At 30.7% G+C, this 17197-nt stretch overlaps 1 protein-coding gene across 1 annotated transcript in view; it reads right to left on the minus strand.

Annotated features, from left to right (window-relative positions):
- Positions 1-229: 229 nt before the first annotated feature.
- The window catches only part of LOC134685070 (sodium/hydrogen exchanger 10-like), a 52426-nt gene continuing 35458 nt past the window's right edge, over positions 230-17197 (minus strand). Inside the window, exons 23-28 of the mRNA XM_063544455.1 lie at positions 15545-15659; positions 14854-14936; positions 13891-14073; positions 12931-12972; positions 10907-11010; positions 230-785 (exon numbers count right to left, since the gene is read on the minus strand). Coding sequence (XP_063400525.1) covers positions 290-785; positions 10907-11010; positions 12931-12972; positions 13891-14073; positions 14854-14936; positions 15545-15659 — 1023 coding nt within the window. The 3' untranslated portion in view covers positions 230-289. The remainder of the gene's footprint in view (positions 786-10906; positions 11011-12930; positions 12973-13890; positions 14074-14853; positions 14937-15544; positions 15660-17197) is intronic.

Genomic DNA, 17197 nt, shown 5'->3' on the forward strand with positions numbered 1-17197 from the left:
GTTTCTTAACCTATTCCTGCCTCTGGAAATTTTCAATTATCCTCCTACCCATACTGATTTTTTTTTGCCTTTGTCTTAATAATTACTGACACAGACAGACAATATGAAAGCAAAAGGGCTTCCACAACTTTGATGCAATGCCCCATTGCATAGTATTTTCTCAAGAATATAGCATTTCCCATTGTAATTTTCTTATACTGATTGATTTATGTATAATAAATCTAGCAAGTTTTTCTAAAACATATTATTTATTACTAATTTTTAATATAAAAACATTAAATCAACAAATTTACAGTCTAGTGTCCTGTGTTGTATCAGAAACATTCTGTTCTGAAGTATCAACTGTTTTTGAATCTTGATGGTTAACTTTTGAAATTGAGTTGTTAGATCCATCCTTCAGCTTTGATGCTCCAAGAGGGTCAGAAACTGTCACCTTCAGGTTTTGTTTAGCATTTTTTTTATCATGTGGAGCAGAAACAGTCTGTGCTACTGGTGATTTCACTTTTAATCTATTTCCATCTTCCACCTCATGGTCATCATCATCATCATCATCATCATCATCATCATCATCATCAGAATATTTCCGTGCATGTAACTGTGCATTAAGTTTATCCAATGAAACGACAGATGACAAATTTGACATACTGCTACCACTTCCTCCTACAGAAGAGCCTCTTTCTGGTTCTTCTTGTATTGATTTTTCAGGTTTAAAATTTACCTTTTCACGACCTTCTAACATTCCTGGTGTGGAGAGGGCCCCACAGATTGGATTCTTGAACATTTCCCTAAAATGAATTAGAAAATATTACAAAATTTACAAAAGATTTCAATTTCTGAATGTATTTCTTTTTTTTTTGAGGTGTTGGCAATAAAATAAGTAAAATAGAACATTTAGAAGTCTTGGGGACACTCCAATACAATGCCAATAATTGTAATATATAAATGAAGAAAAATAACAAGAGTGCACATGCTGAAATCTCTTCATTTACTTAACATGATCCAAGAAAATGAAATCAAAGGGGCCCGAGCAAAGTCATAATAAACCCAACGAGAAATACATGTAAACCTTACAATCATGCAATAAACTAAATAAAGTTGATCTATTGCTTATTATTATAGGTTCTAAGAAACAGACTTAACCAAGAAAACTAAACATTTACCAATGAACCATACAAACAAGTTTCTATAAAGGTCAGATGTACCATGACAAGCAGACATGTACTGCTTTCAATCCTTCCATACAACAAATAGTTGACCCATTGCTTTATAGAGTTTAAAAAAAGAACAAAAAACACATAACAACCGAAACATGAAAATGAGGTCAAGGTCAGATGACACCTCAGTGGGGTATAATAATTCTTTAACAACCATTTCCTTCCCCTCAGATGTTACCATATATCCATGTTTGTTTCCAATTTCATGTGAGGTCTGGAAACCCCTTTGCACTCATTTCAATCTAATTTAGTATTTATAACATTGACCTTTGGAAGCATCAATCTCAAAATTGATTAGAACATTCCTGTCATGCTGACCATATATTTATGTTTCCTTGAAATCCCATGTAAGGTTAAAGGAGTTATCATATTATAGAAACCTTTTTTGGTTCTAATTAGTATCTTTGACTATACTACGACTTGAATATAGTGATCTTAAAATGAATCACTGGAATATATAGTGATCTTAAAATGAATCACTGGAATATAGTGATCTTAAAATGAATCACTGGAAGATAGTGATCTTAAAATGAATCACTGGAATATATAGTGATCTTAAAATGAATCACTGGAATATAGTGATCTTAAAATGAATCACTGGAAGATAGTGATCTTAAAATGAATCACTGGAATATAGTGATCTTAAAATGAATCTTTTATTAAGTCAATTTACCTGAAAATTAAGAACTTATATTTTTTTTTACCTGGGAATTGGAGGACTGAGAATTGGGGGTCTGGTCATTTTAAATTCAAACACAATTTTTTTTCACCCCCCCCCCCCATAATATTTCAAAAAAATTATTTTATCCCCTTTAAAATCAGCCAAAATTTTAACATGTAAAGCACTTACATTTGACACACATTATATGCAAGATATACTTCAGTCTTCAAGATTCAAAAGTTCACGTATGTTTCATTAGGGTTAAAATTATCCCCTTCCACTTTGAATTTATACCAAAAAATGGAAACCCTTTTTTCCACTTGGAAAAGTTGATCCTTCCTACATTTTGACTCTCCCACACCCCCACTGATCCCTATCCCTGGTAAAAAATAATAAGTTTCTTATTTGTAAATATAAAAATTGTCTATTTTACCCATAATCACGGAGCAAATTAATCCACTGGAAATGAGGGCAAGGCCCTGACATCTGAACTCTTTGCAACCAATCCAATATTGTTTATAGTAACTGAGGAACAGACCTCCCTGTCCCAGGTCAGGGGGAGGGTTGGGATCCCACTGACTTGTTTAACCCCATCACATTTCTGTATGTATGTACCTGTCCCAAGTCAAGAGCCTATAATTGAGTGGTTGTGGTTTGTTTATGTGTTACATATTTTTAGTTTTTTCATTCATTTTTTTTTACATAAATAAGGCTGTTAGTTGAATTATTTTACATTGTCATTTCAGGGCCTTTTATAGCGGACTATGTGGGATGAGCTTTTCTCATTGTTGAAGGTTGGACAGTGACCTATAGTTGTTAATTTCTGTGTTATTTGGTCTAGCTCTTTAGGAGAGTTGTCTAATTGGCAATCATACCTAATCTTCTTTTTTATACCCATATAGAATACTTAACAAGGTCATATGAGTGTGAAATTACAGCAAAGCTAACCCATATGACACTTCAGATATACATATACTCCTTGCAAATTGCAACCTATCTCTTTCAGATTTCACCTTTCAACACAAGATTATAAAAGGTTAAAGTTATATATGTGTTGAACAAACCCATACTTCTCACTGTCTCACAACACTCCCATGTACCAAATATTGTTGAACTATGAATAAATTGTCATTGAGGAAGAGACTTATTTTGAAAACATAACCAGACTGCATATATATCCATGATCTGATCCTGCACTGTGTAACAAACAGATACTGGAGCATGCAATTGAGGTCAAGATCAGGTGGAATGACTACCTGACAAGGTCTCATCATGAATTACTTCATTAAAATCATTGTGATCCCAAAAGAATTTTAGGATTAGATAATTTGTAGAGTTAATCTACCGGTCCTACTAAATAGTGCCTGGGAGCGCCCGTGAAAGGAAAAAGTGCCCAGATTAAACAAAAAGCGCCCGGGAAAGAAAATAAAGCACCCGGGAAAATAAAATAAAAATATTTCATACCAATAATGTTTTCCTGATTAAAAAAAAAACATTGCTTAAAGTTTTGTCAAAATTGTCTAGATAGTGTTGTTGCACTTTAATTTCAGATTTCAAAATTGTATACAAGTAAGTAAACGGTAAATATAAACATGAGGAAATAGAAGAATCATGAACTATATTGTCCTCAATCAAAACTTATATTTCATTATTATGCATGGTGAACATTCTTGAAAGTTTTGTATTTTATTAAACCAGGAACATATATATATATATATATATTGACATAGTGTTCCCAGATTGAACACAATTAATTGACATTGGAAGATCGTGGAAGGGTTTTAACATGTCTGTCACTAAGAAAAGTTAACCCCACTGCTAAAGCAAATATGATTTTCTGGCCTTGTGGAATATGCCATAAAAATTGTTATAATTATATTATTTTTTTTATAAACCAAAACCACGGCTGTTTATTGGTGATTCAATGTTTTTTGTTTTATACCAAACACCTGCTTTTAACATGCATAGTATAATTGTTTAATTTCTAATGCAGATATACCCATGCGTGTCACTTTTATCGTTCTTAAATAATGTGTAACTCTTTAAATTTTATATTAAAATTAATATTTATCTGTGAAATTTAAGTTGTTTTGGCAATTTTCATTTTGATATCGTTTTTGAAAAACATATGTCTTTTGATGTCTAACATTTTATAAATCTTCAGCATAAGCTGTGATCCATTATTATCTGTCTTTCGAAATATAGTATTCATATATCATGTTGAAATTGAAACATTCATACATATTTTTGTGCTTTATTACAAATGTCTTTTACCTGAATTTGCAAAATACTTGTCTAAAATCTAAAAAAAATATCAATGTGCATAATTTATTTCATCGGCACAAAGTTGTCTCATGCCAATTCAATTTCTATATATTTTCCAAGGGCGCTTTTACTTTTCCCGGGGCGCTTTTTCTTCACCTGGGCACTTTTTAGTAGGACCCACATCTACATTTGTGATATGTTATAATGTTGTCATGTGCAAATTGTTAACACTGTGGTCTGAAAAGTTATACCTATGTCTGCTTTGTATCAGAGTTAAAATTAGCTATTTGTTGAAACTGTTTGAATAAAATAACAGTACCTGAATTGCACTTATTTTATGTTTCCAAGGAGCATAACTCTTTTTAAAAAGTTGATCATCCACCATTATAGAACTTGTCCGATATATTGCTGATATTAACCCATAGTATAAGTTTTATAAAAATCTGTCAATGTACATGCACTCTTAGATTGCTAACAAGACTAGACTGTCGAACACACAGATGCCGGGAACTTCCATTTTCCCCGCAATGCATTATGTAGGTGACAAAAATATAACATTTAGTTACAAAATCTGCTAATATTAAATAGGACAAAAAGTAGAACACTAAAACTCTTATTGTTGAAATGGTGTAGCCATGTTGGTTGGCTATTGGGTTCATATGACAAACGTTTTAAGATGATACTCGATGAATAATAATAGCCAAGTTTGGTTGCAATTGGTCTTGAGGTATCAGATTTTATGAGACAAAACAGATTTGACGCCGAGTTTGTTGCAATTGGAATCCACAGTCTTTATATCAAAAGTTATCTTCATATGCAGATCTTATTAGAACATTTAAATGTAAAAATGCATACTGGCCACATGCATGTCTTTAAAAAAAACAAATTAGAAAACTTTGCACTTAAGGAATGTTAAAAAGTTCAAAGCCAATTTAAGAAGGCACCTTAAATAGGACTTAAAACTTAAATGATTAGCTTCTTAGTATGACTGAGGGAGTAGCTAGGGCATCATGCATATTCTGCATCCAATTAGCAATAAAGCAGTTTACAACCAAATATCAATAATGTCTGTGACGTCAGTGACTACTTCATAAATACAACCAACTCAGAAAGTTTTAGATTTCAAAACCATTTGAGAAAGAAAAAGTTGATTTCACATACAGTTGAAATGCATGGATTATAATGAAAATATATGCCTAAAACTTTATTGTATATGATCTGTCAAATGATGACCAGATACTATCAAACGGCAGTGGACTTAAAAGACATCTGTCAAATGATGACCAGTTACTATCAAATGGCAGTGGACTTAAAAGACATCTGTCAAATGATGACCAGTTACTATCAAATGGCAGTGGACTATCTGTCAAATGATGACCAGTTACTATCAAATGGCAGTGGACTATCTGTCAAATGATGACCAGTTGCTATCAAATGGCAGTGGACTTAAAAGACATCTGTCAAATGATGACCAGTTACTATCAAATGGCAGTGGACTATCTGTCAAATGATGACCAGTTACTATCAAATGGCAGTGGACTATCTGTCAAATGATGACCAGTTACTATCAAATGGCAGTGGACTTAAAAGACATCTGTCAAATGATGACCAGTTACTATCAAATGGCAGTGGACTTAAAAGACATCTGTCAAATGATGACCAGTTACTATCAAATGGCAGTGGACTATCTGTCAAATGATGACCAGTTACTATCAAATGGCAGTGGACTATCTGTCAAATGATGACCAGTTACTATCAAATGGTAGTGGACTATCTGTCAAATGATGACCAGTTACTATCAAATGGCAGTGGACTTAAAAGACATCTGTCAAATGATGACCAGTTACTATCAAATGGCAGTGGACTATCTGTCAAATGATGACCAGTTACTATCAAATGGCAGTGGACTATCTGTCAAATGATGACCAGTTACTATCAAATGGCAGTGGACTTAAAAGACATCTGTCAAATGATGACCAGTTACTATCAAATGGCAGTGGACTTAAAAGACATCTGTCAAATGATGACCAGTTACTATCAAATGGCAGTGGACTTAAAAGACATCTGTCAAATGATGACCAGTTACTATCAAATGGCAGTGGACTATCTGTCAAATGATGACCAGTTACTATCAAATGGCAGTGGACTATCTGTCAAATGATGACCAGTTACTATCAAATGGCAGTGGACTTAAAAGACATCTGTCAAATGATGACCAGTTACTATCAAATGGCAGTGGACTTAAAAGACATCTGTCAAATGATGACCAGTTACTATCAAACGGAAGTGGACTTAGAAGACAAGTACAGGTATCTTTTGCAAGGTTGAAAGAGGAAATCAGCTTTTAAAATTGTAACTTTATGTCCAATTTGTAACCAGACATTATACCAAATATCTTTACCGTTCATGACTAAATTCATGTTTATACAAGCCTTTATATTTAAAATAATTAAAGAACCATGTAAATGAGGCCAAGGCCATAAAAACCCTGCTGTACTGAAATGTACATCTTTCCATAAACTACATATAAATAACAGCAATCTAATGCATATAAAACCTCAGAAACAGACTGAGCAATGAACCATGAAAATAAGGTCAAGGTTAGAAGAACCTGCAAAACAGACATGTTCACCTTACAATCATTGCACACACCAAATATAGTTGACCTATTGCTTTATGATAACTAAAACTTCACCTTGAAATGAGGTCAAGGTCAGGTGAACATAAGAAGCATGCTGGACTTTAGCTAAAAGAAAAATTGTGACAAACAAAGAGAAATCTATGGAGCTTCTGCATCTTTAATGATGGTTTATCTTGTAAGAAAGAAAGAAATAAACATATATAATTTCATGCAAGATAAAAATAAAAAGAATCTACAAATATAACAAAGTATAGTGTTTCAAAATAACTAATAAAATCTATAAAATATCATAACATAAAACTCTCATACAAAACAAAATAAAATAATAATGCCCTTAATAAGGTCTTTAAAAATCCTTCATCCTTTACTATGTAAACTTCATGCATAATTATGGTAGAAAATTATATATATTATAATAATAATTTTTTTTTAAAATGTATGAATTTTCCACATGCAAAAAAGACCTTTATTTCTTCCACGATTAAGTTGAACTATATATCAGATAACAATTTAACATGGGAAGAGTTGTCCTGGTTGAAAAAATAAATCATTTTAACGCAAAAATAATAATTCATCAAGAAAAAAACCCTTTTGAGTACAAGTAGTACACTGTACAAGAGACTCATAGTTCAAGGCATTTGCAGTGCACCAAAAAAGTAAGAGTATAGAAATAACCATGCATATAAGATACAGCAAGCTTTATAAAAAGATGAAATTATAAATACAAATAATAAATTTTATAATATTGTGTAAAGTGTATATAAGATCATATAAAGCTATTTTCATATATAAAAGTGACTATAACTGATATAAATTCAGAGAAGTGCAATACTGTTCTCTTTCAAACATTAAATGCAGGTTCAATAAAAGGAGTAGGTTCCGTAAGGCCCCATTTTCACCCCAAAATATAGCAGTTTTACAAAATTGTTAAAATGTATACTTTAAGTTATTCATTGGAAAGTAAAACTCTTCTGCTACATAAATATGGGCTGTTTTTGACAATACAATGAACATATATTGGGTACTAGCATCATTAAGTCATGCTAAATTAATGAAATCTTCACAATTTAAGCATTTTAGTGTAATTTTAGACGGTTTCCGTCTTAAATGAAATTGGCCGCATCAGTTTTCATTTTTAACATTGATATGTAAGTTGTATTTTATAATAATACATAACATATATAAAGGTTGAGGATGAACATGGATGCGGCCACTTTCATTTTTGACAAAAACCATCTGAAAAGTGCATTTTTTAGGCATATTTGAAAGATTTTTCATAAACAAAGCTAGAATCAGAGCATTTTTAATGAGTAAATCAGTTAAAATCTTTCACAAAAACTTATTCTTGTTAATTGTTTTTTTTTGTTTTTGTTTGTAGAAACAGTTAAAATCAGCTACAAAGACAATCAATGCCTTCACAGAAGTGTAGTTGATCTGTGATGACCTTTACTCAGTGGCAGATCCAGAACTTTTTGTGAGGGGGCCCAGTGATTGACCTAAAAGGGGGGCCAGGCTCCAGTCACGCTTTATTAGTTCCCTGTATAATAAACCAATTTTTTCCCAGGAAAGTGGGGTTCTGGGCCCAGGCCCATCAGGCCCCCCTGGATCCCCCTATGTTACTGTTTGACCTTCAGATAGATCAAGATAGCAGATTATAATGATAGACAGTGCAGGGGTTTATATCACTAGAATTATGGAACAAAACTGGAAGTTTACTTTTCAATAAAACTTTCTTATCGAGGTAACGGAAACATAGTCAAGTATGACTACTCATAATATATTCATTGAAAGTTCTTTAAAGTAAAAGAACAATCAAATTTTCAAGAAACAAAAAAGTTTAAATTTTGAGAGTGAGAAAAACTTTCAGAAGTACAATAGTTGGTGAACAAACTTTCAGAAGAAAAATAGTTGGTTTGAAAACATAGGAAAAATAAACACACATGCTAAAAATGTTTAATACACAAAAAAAGGAACAAAAAGTCTGTTTTAAATATCAAAATTCAATCAAAATAAAATAAAATGAATGTTTATATATATATGAAATAAACAATAAATATTACATGCAAAGTACAAATAAAACATGCAATACTTCATACATGTACCCTGGCTTAAAGAGTTTATATAGGTATGCTCATTGTGAAAAGACAGCCTTTCTTCAAATGATTTTTCTAATCTACCCTTTCCTTTTAAATAAGTTTTATATGACAAGAACTTCTTTTTAATAGTTGCAGAACTGTAATACAAACATTTTCATTCATTTTCACAGGATTTGTTTTCATTTAAATTCTTTTGATAGGAACAGTTTGGATCATTTAGACAGGAAAAACAGAACACAGTTATTACAATCAAATACATATACCAGTATAATGTCAGGTACCCAAATCTCATTTACAAATAATCTAATACACAATGAAATTACAATGTATAACTCAGTTTTAGCACTTTTGACTTAAGATTCCAATTTAAAGGTTTGAATTTTACTTGAACTAGGTTTAAAGCAAATTTTAAACAGGAAAAAAATAATTTCATACTTTAAATCATATTGAGGAGAAATGTCCACGAATTTTCAAAGATTTCATCCCATTTAAGTATTTTTTTAATATTGCAACACATTTTTGTGTCAGTAGTTGTAGGTACAATGTATAAGAGAATGATTGATTGTAGCTTGCATCATGTTCAGTGGCAAATGTTTCACAACTTAAGACAAAATGTATTGATGGATGACAATTTCATAAAAAAATAAGAAAGAATTTGTTCTCACAAGTGTTCCGCATTGAAGGTTGTAGAAAGTATGCTATCAAGTTTATCTGTATGACTTGGGTACCTCAACATTATATCTCCTTCTTGAGGGGCCACAGTCTGAGGTTATTTTTTCTCACTTATTATAAATGTCCTAAAAATATATAATTGCATACAAGTTGCAATATAAAACAGCCAAATAGAAGAAAATGCATGAAAATGAAATATGTGAGCCTTCCAATGAAAATGTGTCTTGTCTGCCCTCTCCAAATAATACAAGCAAAAATGGAAAAGTCCTTGTTTTGTTAGGGAAACCCCAAATATCATTCACATCAATTATCAAAATAGCATGTGCACAGCTATATATTCTGTGAAAGTATCTATGCAAGTTTGGTTAAAATTTTGTAAAGCTGTTTTCAAAAGTTGCTGATTAATAAAGTGCATGTTATACAAACAAAAGACACAAGTGAATAAAATGTATTGTTACAGTTGAACATAGGCAGACAATCGTAACGTTTTAAAAACAATATAGACAGATTTTTTTTCTCTAATATTGTTTTGCTCATAAATCAGAATCTAAATCTAAAATATCAAAGTCCATAATTGTGACATAAAAAAGGCATTTCAGTTAAAACTGTTATTATTAAACTCTTCTGTATTGGAAAAAAAATTAAACTATCACTAGATTCATATTTAAAAAAAAAAAGATTCAAAAATAGTTTCTTTTTTTTATTACACGATATTTTACATTTCTTTAAGTCATTTCTCATTTATAGTCGTTAATTAAAACTGTATTAAAAGTTTATTAGTCAATTACCAATTTGATTCTGTTATTACACACTTTTAATATTGTAAGTTATTGTTATCCATTGTCAATAGTGGACAGGTTAAAGAATAGGCAAGTGGGCTACTGCCCATGCAAAGTATAAGCTTAAAGTTACATCAATCAAGTTTAGAAATTTTTGTGTGTTCAAACTTCAGAAACTTACAGAATTAAGCTGTGCATATGTGATATAATTTAATACAAAAAAAGATAATAATTCTGGAATTGCCTCCTGAGTAATATAATTTTTTAGCCTTTTGGCCAAAACCAGAATTATTTTATGAGAAAAAAACAAGGATAGAAATTCATCTATATGATATAAATAGCTCAAAAAACCTTTTAATCAGATAAAAAATTGCTTAAAAAACTTCAAAACCTGGCAATCAGTGGCATATGTAACTTTTAAACTATTAAAATCCAATTTTGTATAAAATAAAATAAATTTCTATCCTAAAATAAGTAAAAAGAGTGAAATAAACAAAATAACGTGCATAAATAATATATCTTGAGTGTACAGTCACTACATTACAGTGTCTTCAGTAACTTCTTCCTCGATAACTTGCCTGTTAAGATTTCCGTTCATCATTTCTGGTTTTGGTGTTGATCGATTTTCTACTTTAGCACCTTTTGATAACAAAATTCCAAGGGATCTTGCTGCCTGGACTTTCTAAAATTGGAAATATAAAGATTAATACTTGTTTTATATCAGTTTTTCTCACATGCCAGTATATAAGTTCAGCCAGTTCTATTTGGTATAATTTTCAGAATATTTTTTAAACATAATATGTATTTTTTGGATTTTTAAAAAAATTCTTCAACATCCTGTTTATGTTGTATGATCAGACAGGAAATACTAATAAAATTTTGATCTGACAACAAGATGTAACAGAAAACATCATATAAATTCAAATGCAAGAAAAATGAATCCCTAAAGCAAATCATATGTTAGACAAAGTTCTAGAAAATGAATCATGATTTTAAAGATATATATAGGACATTATTTGAAAGATCATACTGATAGACCGCCTTGTCTTTTAAGTAATTGTGTGGTTTTTTATGGTTTGGATCAATATTAAATTATGAACCTATAACTTGTCCAAATATGCATAAAATAGTGTCATACAATGTAAACAAACAAACAAAATATTTCAAACAAACAAACAGTATATACAAAATAAAATTTGAAATATTTTATAAAGAGACTTGTTCCAACTTGGTAATGACAACTCTCCTCAGTTGTGCCACACAAAAGCATGACAAATATATTGGTTGGACTGATGAACACAAAGACAAGCTCATGTACTAGTTATGGGTTCATTACTATTCATGGGATACCAATTTTTGTAGATTTCATGGGTAAATGGCATCGTTCTCCCAGGGACATATTAGAATCATGGTAATGTGATGCTATAATCTTAAATGTGATGCTATTTGAAGTGGTTTTGATAAAGATAATGTAATGGATGTGATGCTATAATTTTTTTGAAAGTAGATGGTATTTCAATTTCCCGTTTACTAGAATACTGAATGAAATATCTTAGGAGAACACTGAATGGGAATCAACCATTAAAAAGTTTAATAAAGTACAAATTTTGCTTTAGACTTGTATCTTAACTGTGGCGAAGCTATGAAATCAAATATCCACAAGTAAAATTGTTCCTAAATCCATGAAAATAAATGAATCCTAGAGTATTCATTCCAATCTCCTGGATTTGGGGTATAAAATACTCCCATCATTAGTCCTAATTTGAATGGAAATCAAAGCAAAGTCTTATAGAAAGTAAACCTTCAAACAGCCATGGCTTAAAGAATTATCATCTGTCTATTTTAGACTTTTCACCTTGGAAATTACATTCTAGTACATTTGGCATGTTTAGGGGGAATTGTATATTTTTTTTAAGGATTACCATACCTGCCAACTTTTTAAAATGCTCATGGTGTTTACGTGCAAGAGGGCTCTTATAGTCTTAAAACAAAACACCAAGGGGGGGGGGGGGGGGTCTTCAAATGTATTTTAATGTTGTTTTTTTGCTTCTTCATACTTTAAAAAGCCATGTGTGTTGGCTGCAAAGTAAAGGCACACAGTGTATCCTTTTAATTGAGGTGTAATACCGCATAAACAACGATGTTGCTTATGGTCGTATGTTGAACAAAACATTACTACACATGCAGTGTTGTGAAAATAGATTCTACATTTCATTGCAAAATAAAATTTTATATGCACATAGATATTTCAGACAAAGAACATATTTATTTTTATATTGTATAAATCTAAGATCAAATAATGAGACTTGAAATGAACTGACCAATTTCGTCTCCGTACTTGAAAGATAAATTTTGGTTCACTCTGCTTTTGGGTTATTTATACATATATATGCAATGAAATGTTTTAACAGTGGTACAAGAAGGGGTAGGAATTCATGCATACAGAGAGAGAGACTTTAGCTAAACTGGTAATAATTTTTTGAAAATGATTGATTTAACAAAGAATAGAACATTTTTGGTGGTATTACACCTAAAATCTTTTGACAAACTTTAACAAACAAAATAATGAAACAATTAAAATTGAACTCTCAACTTAACTTACATCACCAATAAAACCTAAATTTGTTTTCTTTTGGCGTTTTTTCTGTAAGAATTTGATGACAAAATCTTATTACCAAGTATTTACAGTGATGTGAAGATATTAGCATAGCTAAACTTTAAATTAGTCATTAATCTTGTTTACATATTTATCTTTGATACATATATCTATAATTTTAAGAAATAATCATGGATCATTTCTTGATATCCTAATGAAGTTAAAGGTTGGGGAATTTCTGGCACATACCTGTAAATATAATGAAATCTTCTATTCTGGCTCAGACTTTTTATAATTAAAATAAAGAAAAGCAAAAAACAAATTAAAACTGGATACTAATTAAGATATGTTCTGTAATCATACAAAATCACAGAAACATTTTAAGGGCAACTTACATATAGTTTAAGTTCTTTATGTTTAACATTCACATTCACAGAGATATTTCACTTTCAGTCTTTTCCAGAATCCAGATTGAAAAAATTCATACACATTGCTTTTATTTTATGGTCAAATACATGTATATAGAATGAAATGAAGTAACAAAATAAACCTTAATTTCCAGGAATTCTTGTGAGGGAATTAGATTTTGAGAATACTATAAAATTTCAATATTTCAACTGGTAGTTGACATATTTTTCTATGCAAGTCAAAATTAAAGAAAATGGACAACAATTTTATTTTGGAAATTAGGACTGAAAAATTTGATTCAAACCACACGTAGGAAACAACCTATGAATATAAATTAAGTGATATAATTGATGAATTTAAAATGCTTTACTTTTTTCAGATATTAAAGAGTTTTTTTAAAGGTGCAAGTATTTTTTTGGTTATGCCTAATTGTTTTTAAACTATATTAAACACATGATGTTATAACTTAATTTTAAGCTAAAAAGCATGAACGAAGATGAATTCTGACACCAAGGAATTCTCACATATTTTCCCGCAGTTGCTTTTTGTTGTACATACCTTCCATTTTGATTCAACTGATTGGCGATGTTTTGATGCATGATTGAGACAGAGTTGGCTGATGGAGTTACTGAATGCTCCGTGACCATGTCTAAGGTCATGGCCAGATTTGTGGGCTGCGTGTGCAGGTTGACCTGCCTCTGATGGTACTACTAATAGTACTGGTTTTGGACCTTTCTCTGGCTGTAAAATGAAGAGTATTATTCAAGACTCAAGTAAAACATGTAAATAAGTATTACAGAACTGATTATCTTTGAGAGAGTTTTCTATGGAGTTTGTTCACTATTGAAACCTTAGAGGAATTTAAAGTTACTTACATCCTCTTCATTTTCAACTCTGTTGAATAGTTTTCTCATTGGCAATCCCACCACTTCTCCTTATTCTCTATTTTACACCATATAATACTTGAGTGTCTGAAAAGACACAATCTTCTTGTCCCTGTAGGTGTGTTTGATGTTGGTTGCTGTCTGTCATATTTTTCTTGTTTCTTTTTCATCATTATAAAGGCCATTAGATTTTTCATTTGAAATGTTTTTCATTGTGTCGTGTGGGCATTTTTACAGCACAAGATGTAGTACAAGTTTTTTTTCATTGTTGAAGGCTGTACTGTGACTATAATAGTTGCTTTAATCTATGTCAAGTGGACTCTATTCAAGTTGTCTCATTGTCAATCATATTATCTCCTTATTTTACAATGAAGTTACATTTTTTCATTTACAAATTGAACCATAAAATCCACAAGGAGTTACATGTGATGTTGTGCAAAGTATATGCCTCTAATTATAAGACATGACCAGTGGGTACCCTGTTTTCAAAGTTTTGTTTCTTATTAGTACTCATGGCTTACTACAAACTTGCAAACACAAACTGTATGCACTAAGTGCCGACATTACTAAAATAGTCCACCTGTAAACCAAATGTACTATTTCTTTGTTATCATTTTTTTTAAATTTGTATACTGACCATCAACTGTAATTTAAGTACTGTCCATGGTACATAACAAGGACCAATAAACTGTTCTCTGGTGAAAGCATTTTGTGCAAAGCCTGAAATAATATAAATTTATTTATAAAAATAAGCCTTTTTCAAATGCATAAACATAGTTTGTTAGTCTGTCATGGAATAATAAAAAGAGTGCACATGCTGAAATGTCTCCCCTGTTTTACTTATGATTAAATTTATGTTATAAGTCTATAATATGAAGGTTTTATTACATTAGTATCACATAAAATTAACTTTATCAATGAACCATGAAATTGATGTCACAGTTAGATCAGGAACATATATGTTAGATATACTGTTCCCAGGTTAGATGAACCATGCCAGACAGACATGTACACCTTACAATCATAGCTGTCCTTTTTTTAATTAGTACATGTTCCTGAAAAACAGATCAAACCACAAAATAACAACACCAAAAATAGTTGACCTACTGCTTATAATGTCTGAGATATCACCTTGACCACAAAACTTTAACCATGATCATTGTTCTATAAAATGAGGTCAAGGTCAGGTGAACCCTATCTGACAAACATGTAGACCTTTCAAGCAACCCATAAACCAAATATAGTTGTCCTATAACGAGCAACATCTTTTTGCCATACCTAAATAATAATGTTTTAAAAATTGCTAAATTCACAAATATGAGACTTACCATTAACTAAGACAACATCGCACATAGAAGAGTCAACGGTAAACATGTTGTCGTCTAGGTTACTCAGAAGATAAGAGTTTTCTAATCGAATCTTTATCTTTTCTTTGGTCCATCCCTGTAACAGTTTATAATATAACATCATTTTAACATTACTATTTGTCCAATAATGTACATTTTAACTGGTAAAAATAAGGATACAGAAATATTACAAGGTGTAGGTTTTTTTTAGCATTGCAGTATATTTTATGTAGTTATGGCATACAAAACCATTGTCCTGTTTAATAATACTTAGATTAGTAAATTATGTTTGAGATTTTTTTTTATTTTAAGTAAAAATTTGCACTGCAGAGGAAATGATACTAATCATTTATATTCACAGAATGCATATGGAAAATATTATCATAAACATCACGTTTAACAATGATACTTTTCCCCTCTTACTTGAATCAATGCCTTCATCATATGCAATAAGTGCTATTATAGATGAGGATGTATTTGAATTACAATAATAATTTAATTATTGCCAGACCAGAGTTTGACCATCAACAAATAGGATAAAATATTATAACTTCTATATCAGATTTTTAAGAAACGTGCATCTGAAGCAAATACAAAATTTCATTCCTGGTATCTATGATGAGTTTATTTGTACATATGGTTTCCTTATTACCAAAGTTTATTAATATTACCAATACACAAATCATACAAGTACAAAGTCTTGAATAAAAATAGTAAAATAAAACTTAGTTGATAACAATTAAGTACATAGCATAACAATGAAATAATATAACTTTTTTCAACAATTATTATTATAACAAAATCAACTAACCAGTAGATTTTTAAAGAACACATGTTTCCTATCTTTTCTGACTTGTATTTGTTTATATCTTTATGGACTGTTATGTTTTATATCTTAACTGAAGGTATTTTGTTTTATTTTTATATATCTTTATGGAATGTTTGATGTTTTTTACTGACTGCTGTTTTTATTTAACAAAGTTGATCTAAATGGAAATAAAGGTCATGACTTTTCTCCTGTAACTTTCTTATTTTCCCCAAGGGAAACTGGGGTTGCAAAAAAGTATTGGCCAGAGAAATTCATGAAAGTTCATTTTTTGACAATAAAACATATGTTCTTAAATTACTCTACTGTTTGTAACAATCAATGCTATGTTTATTGAATGATTCTTTTTACTCACAAGTAGCTGCTTAAATATATATTTTTTAAAATGAAATCACAAGCACAACTGCCAAGATGTAATATTTATTTGAAGTTTTTAAATGAAATCACAAGCACAACTGCCAAGATGTAATATTTATTGGAAGCTAAATTTGCTTTCTCCTAGATAAGCTCTCAAATAGACTTTCAAATGATATAAAATCTCTTGTTTACGTAAAACGCTTTGTAATAGAAATATATAAACTTATCGCTGTTAGGTTCAATTCATCATTCTATACAAATAATCCTAATATTTAAAAATGTTGAATGAACCAGCCCTCAATTAACCCCTTGCTCAACATAACAAAAAGTCAAAATATGTCAAAGTTTTCAAATATGTTAAGTTTTCAAACGACTCTCATTGAATAAGGGATATTTTCCAAATTTCAAAGAAATAGGGATTTGGGTATTTACAGGACCAAATTGAAGGTTCA

Source organism: Mytilus trossulus, chromosome 9, assembly GCF_036588685.1.
Source record: "Mytilus trossulus isolate FHL-02 chromosome 9, PNRI_Mtr1.1.1.hap1, whole genome shotgun sequence".
NCBI lineage: Eukaryota > Metazoa > Mollusca > Bivalvia > Mytilida > Mytilidae > Mytilus > Mytilus trossulus.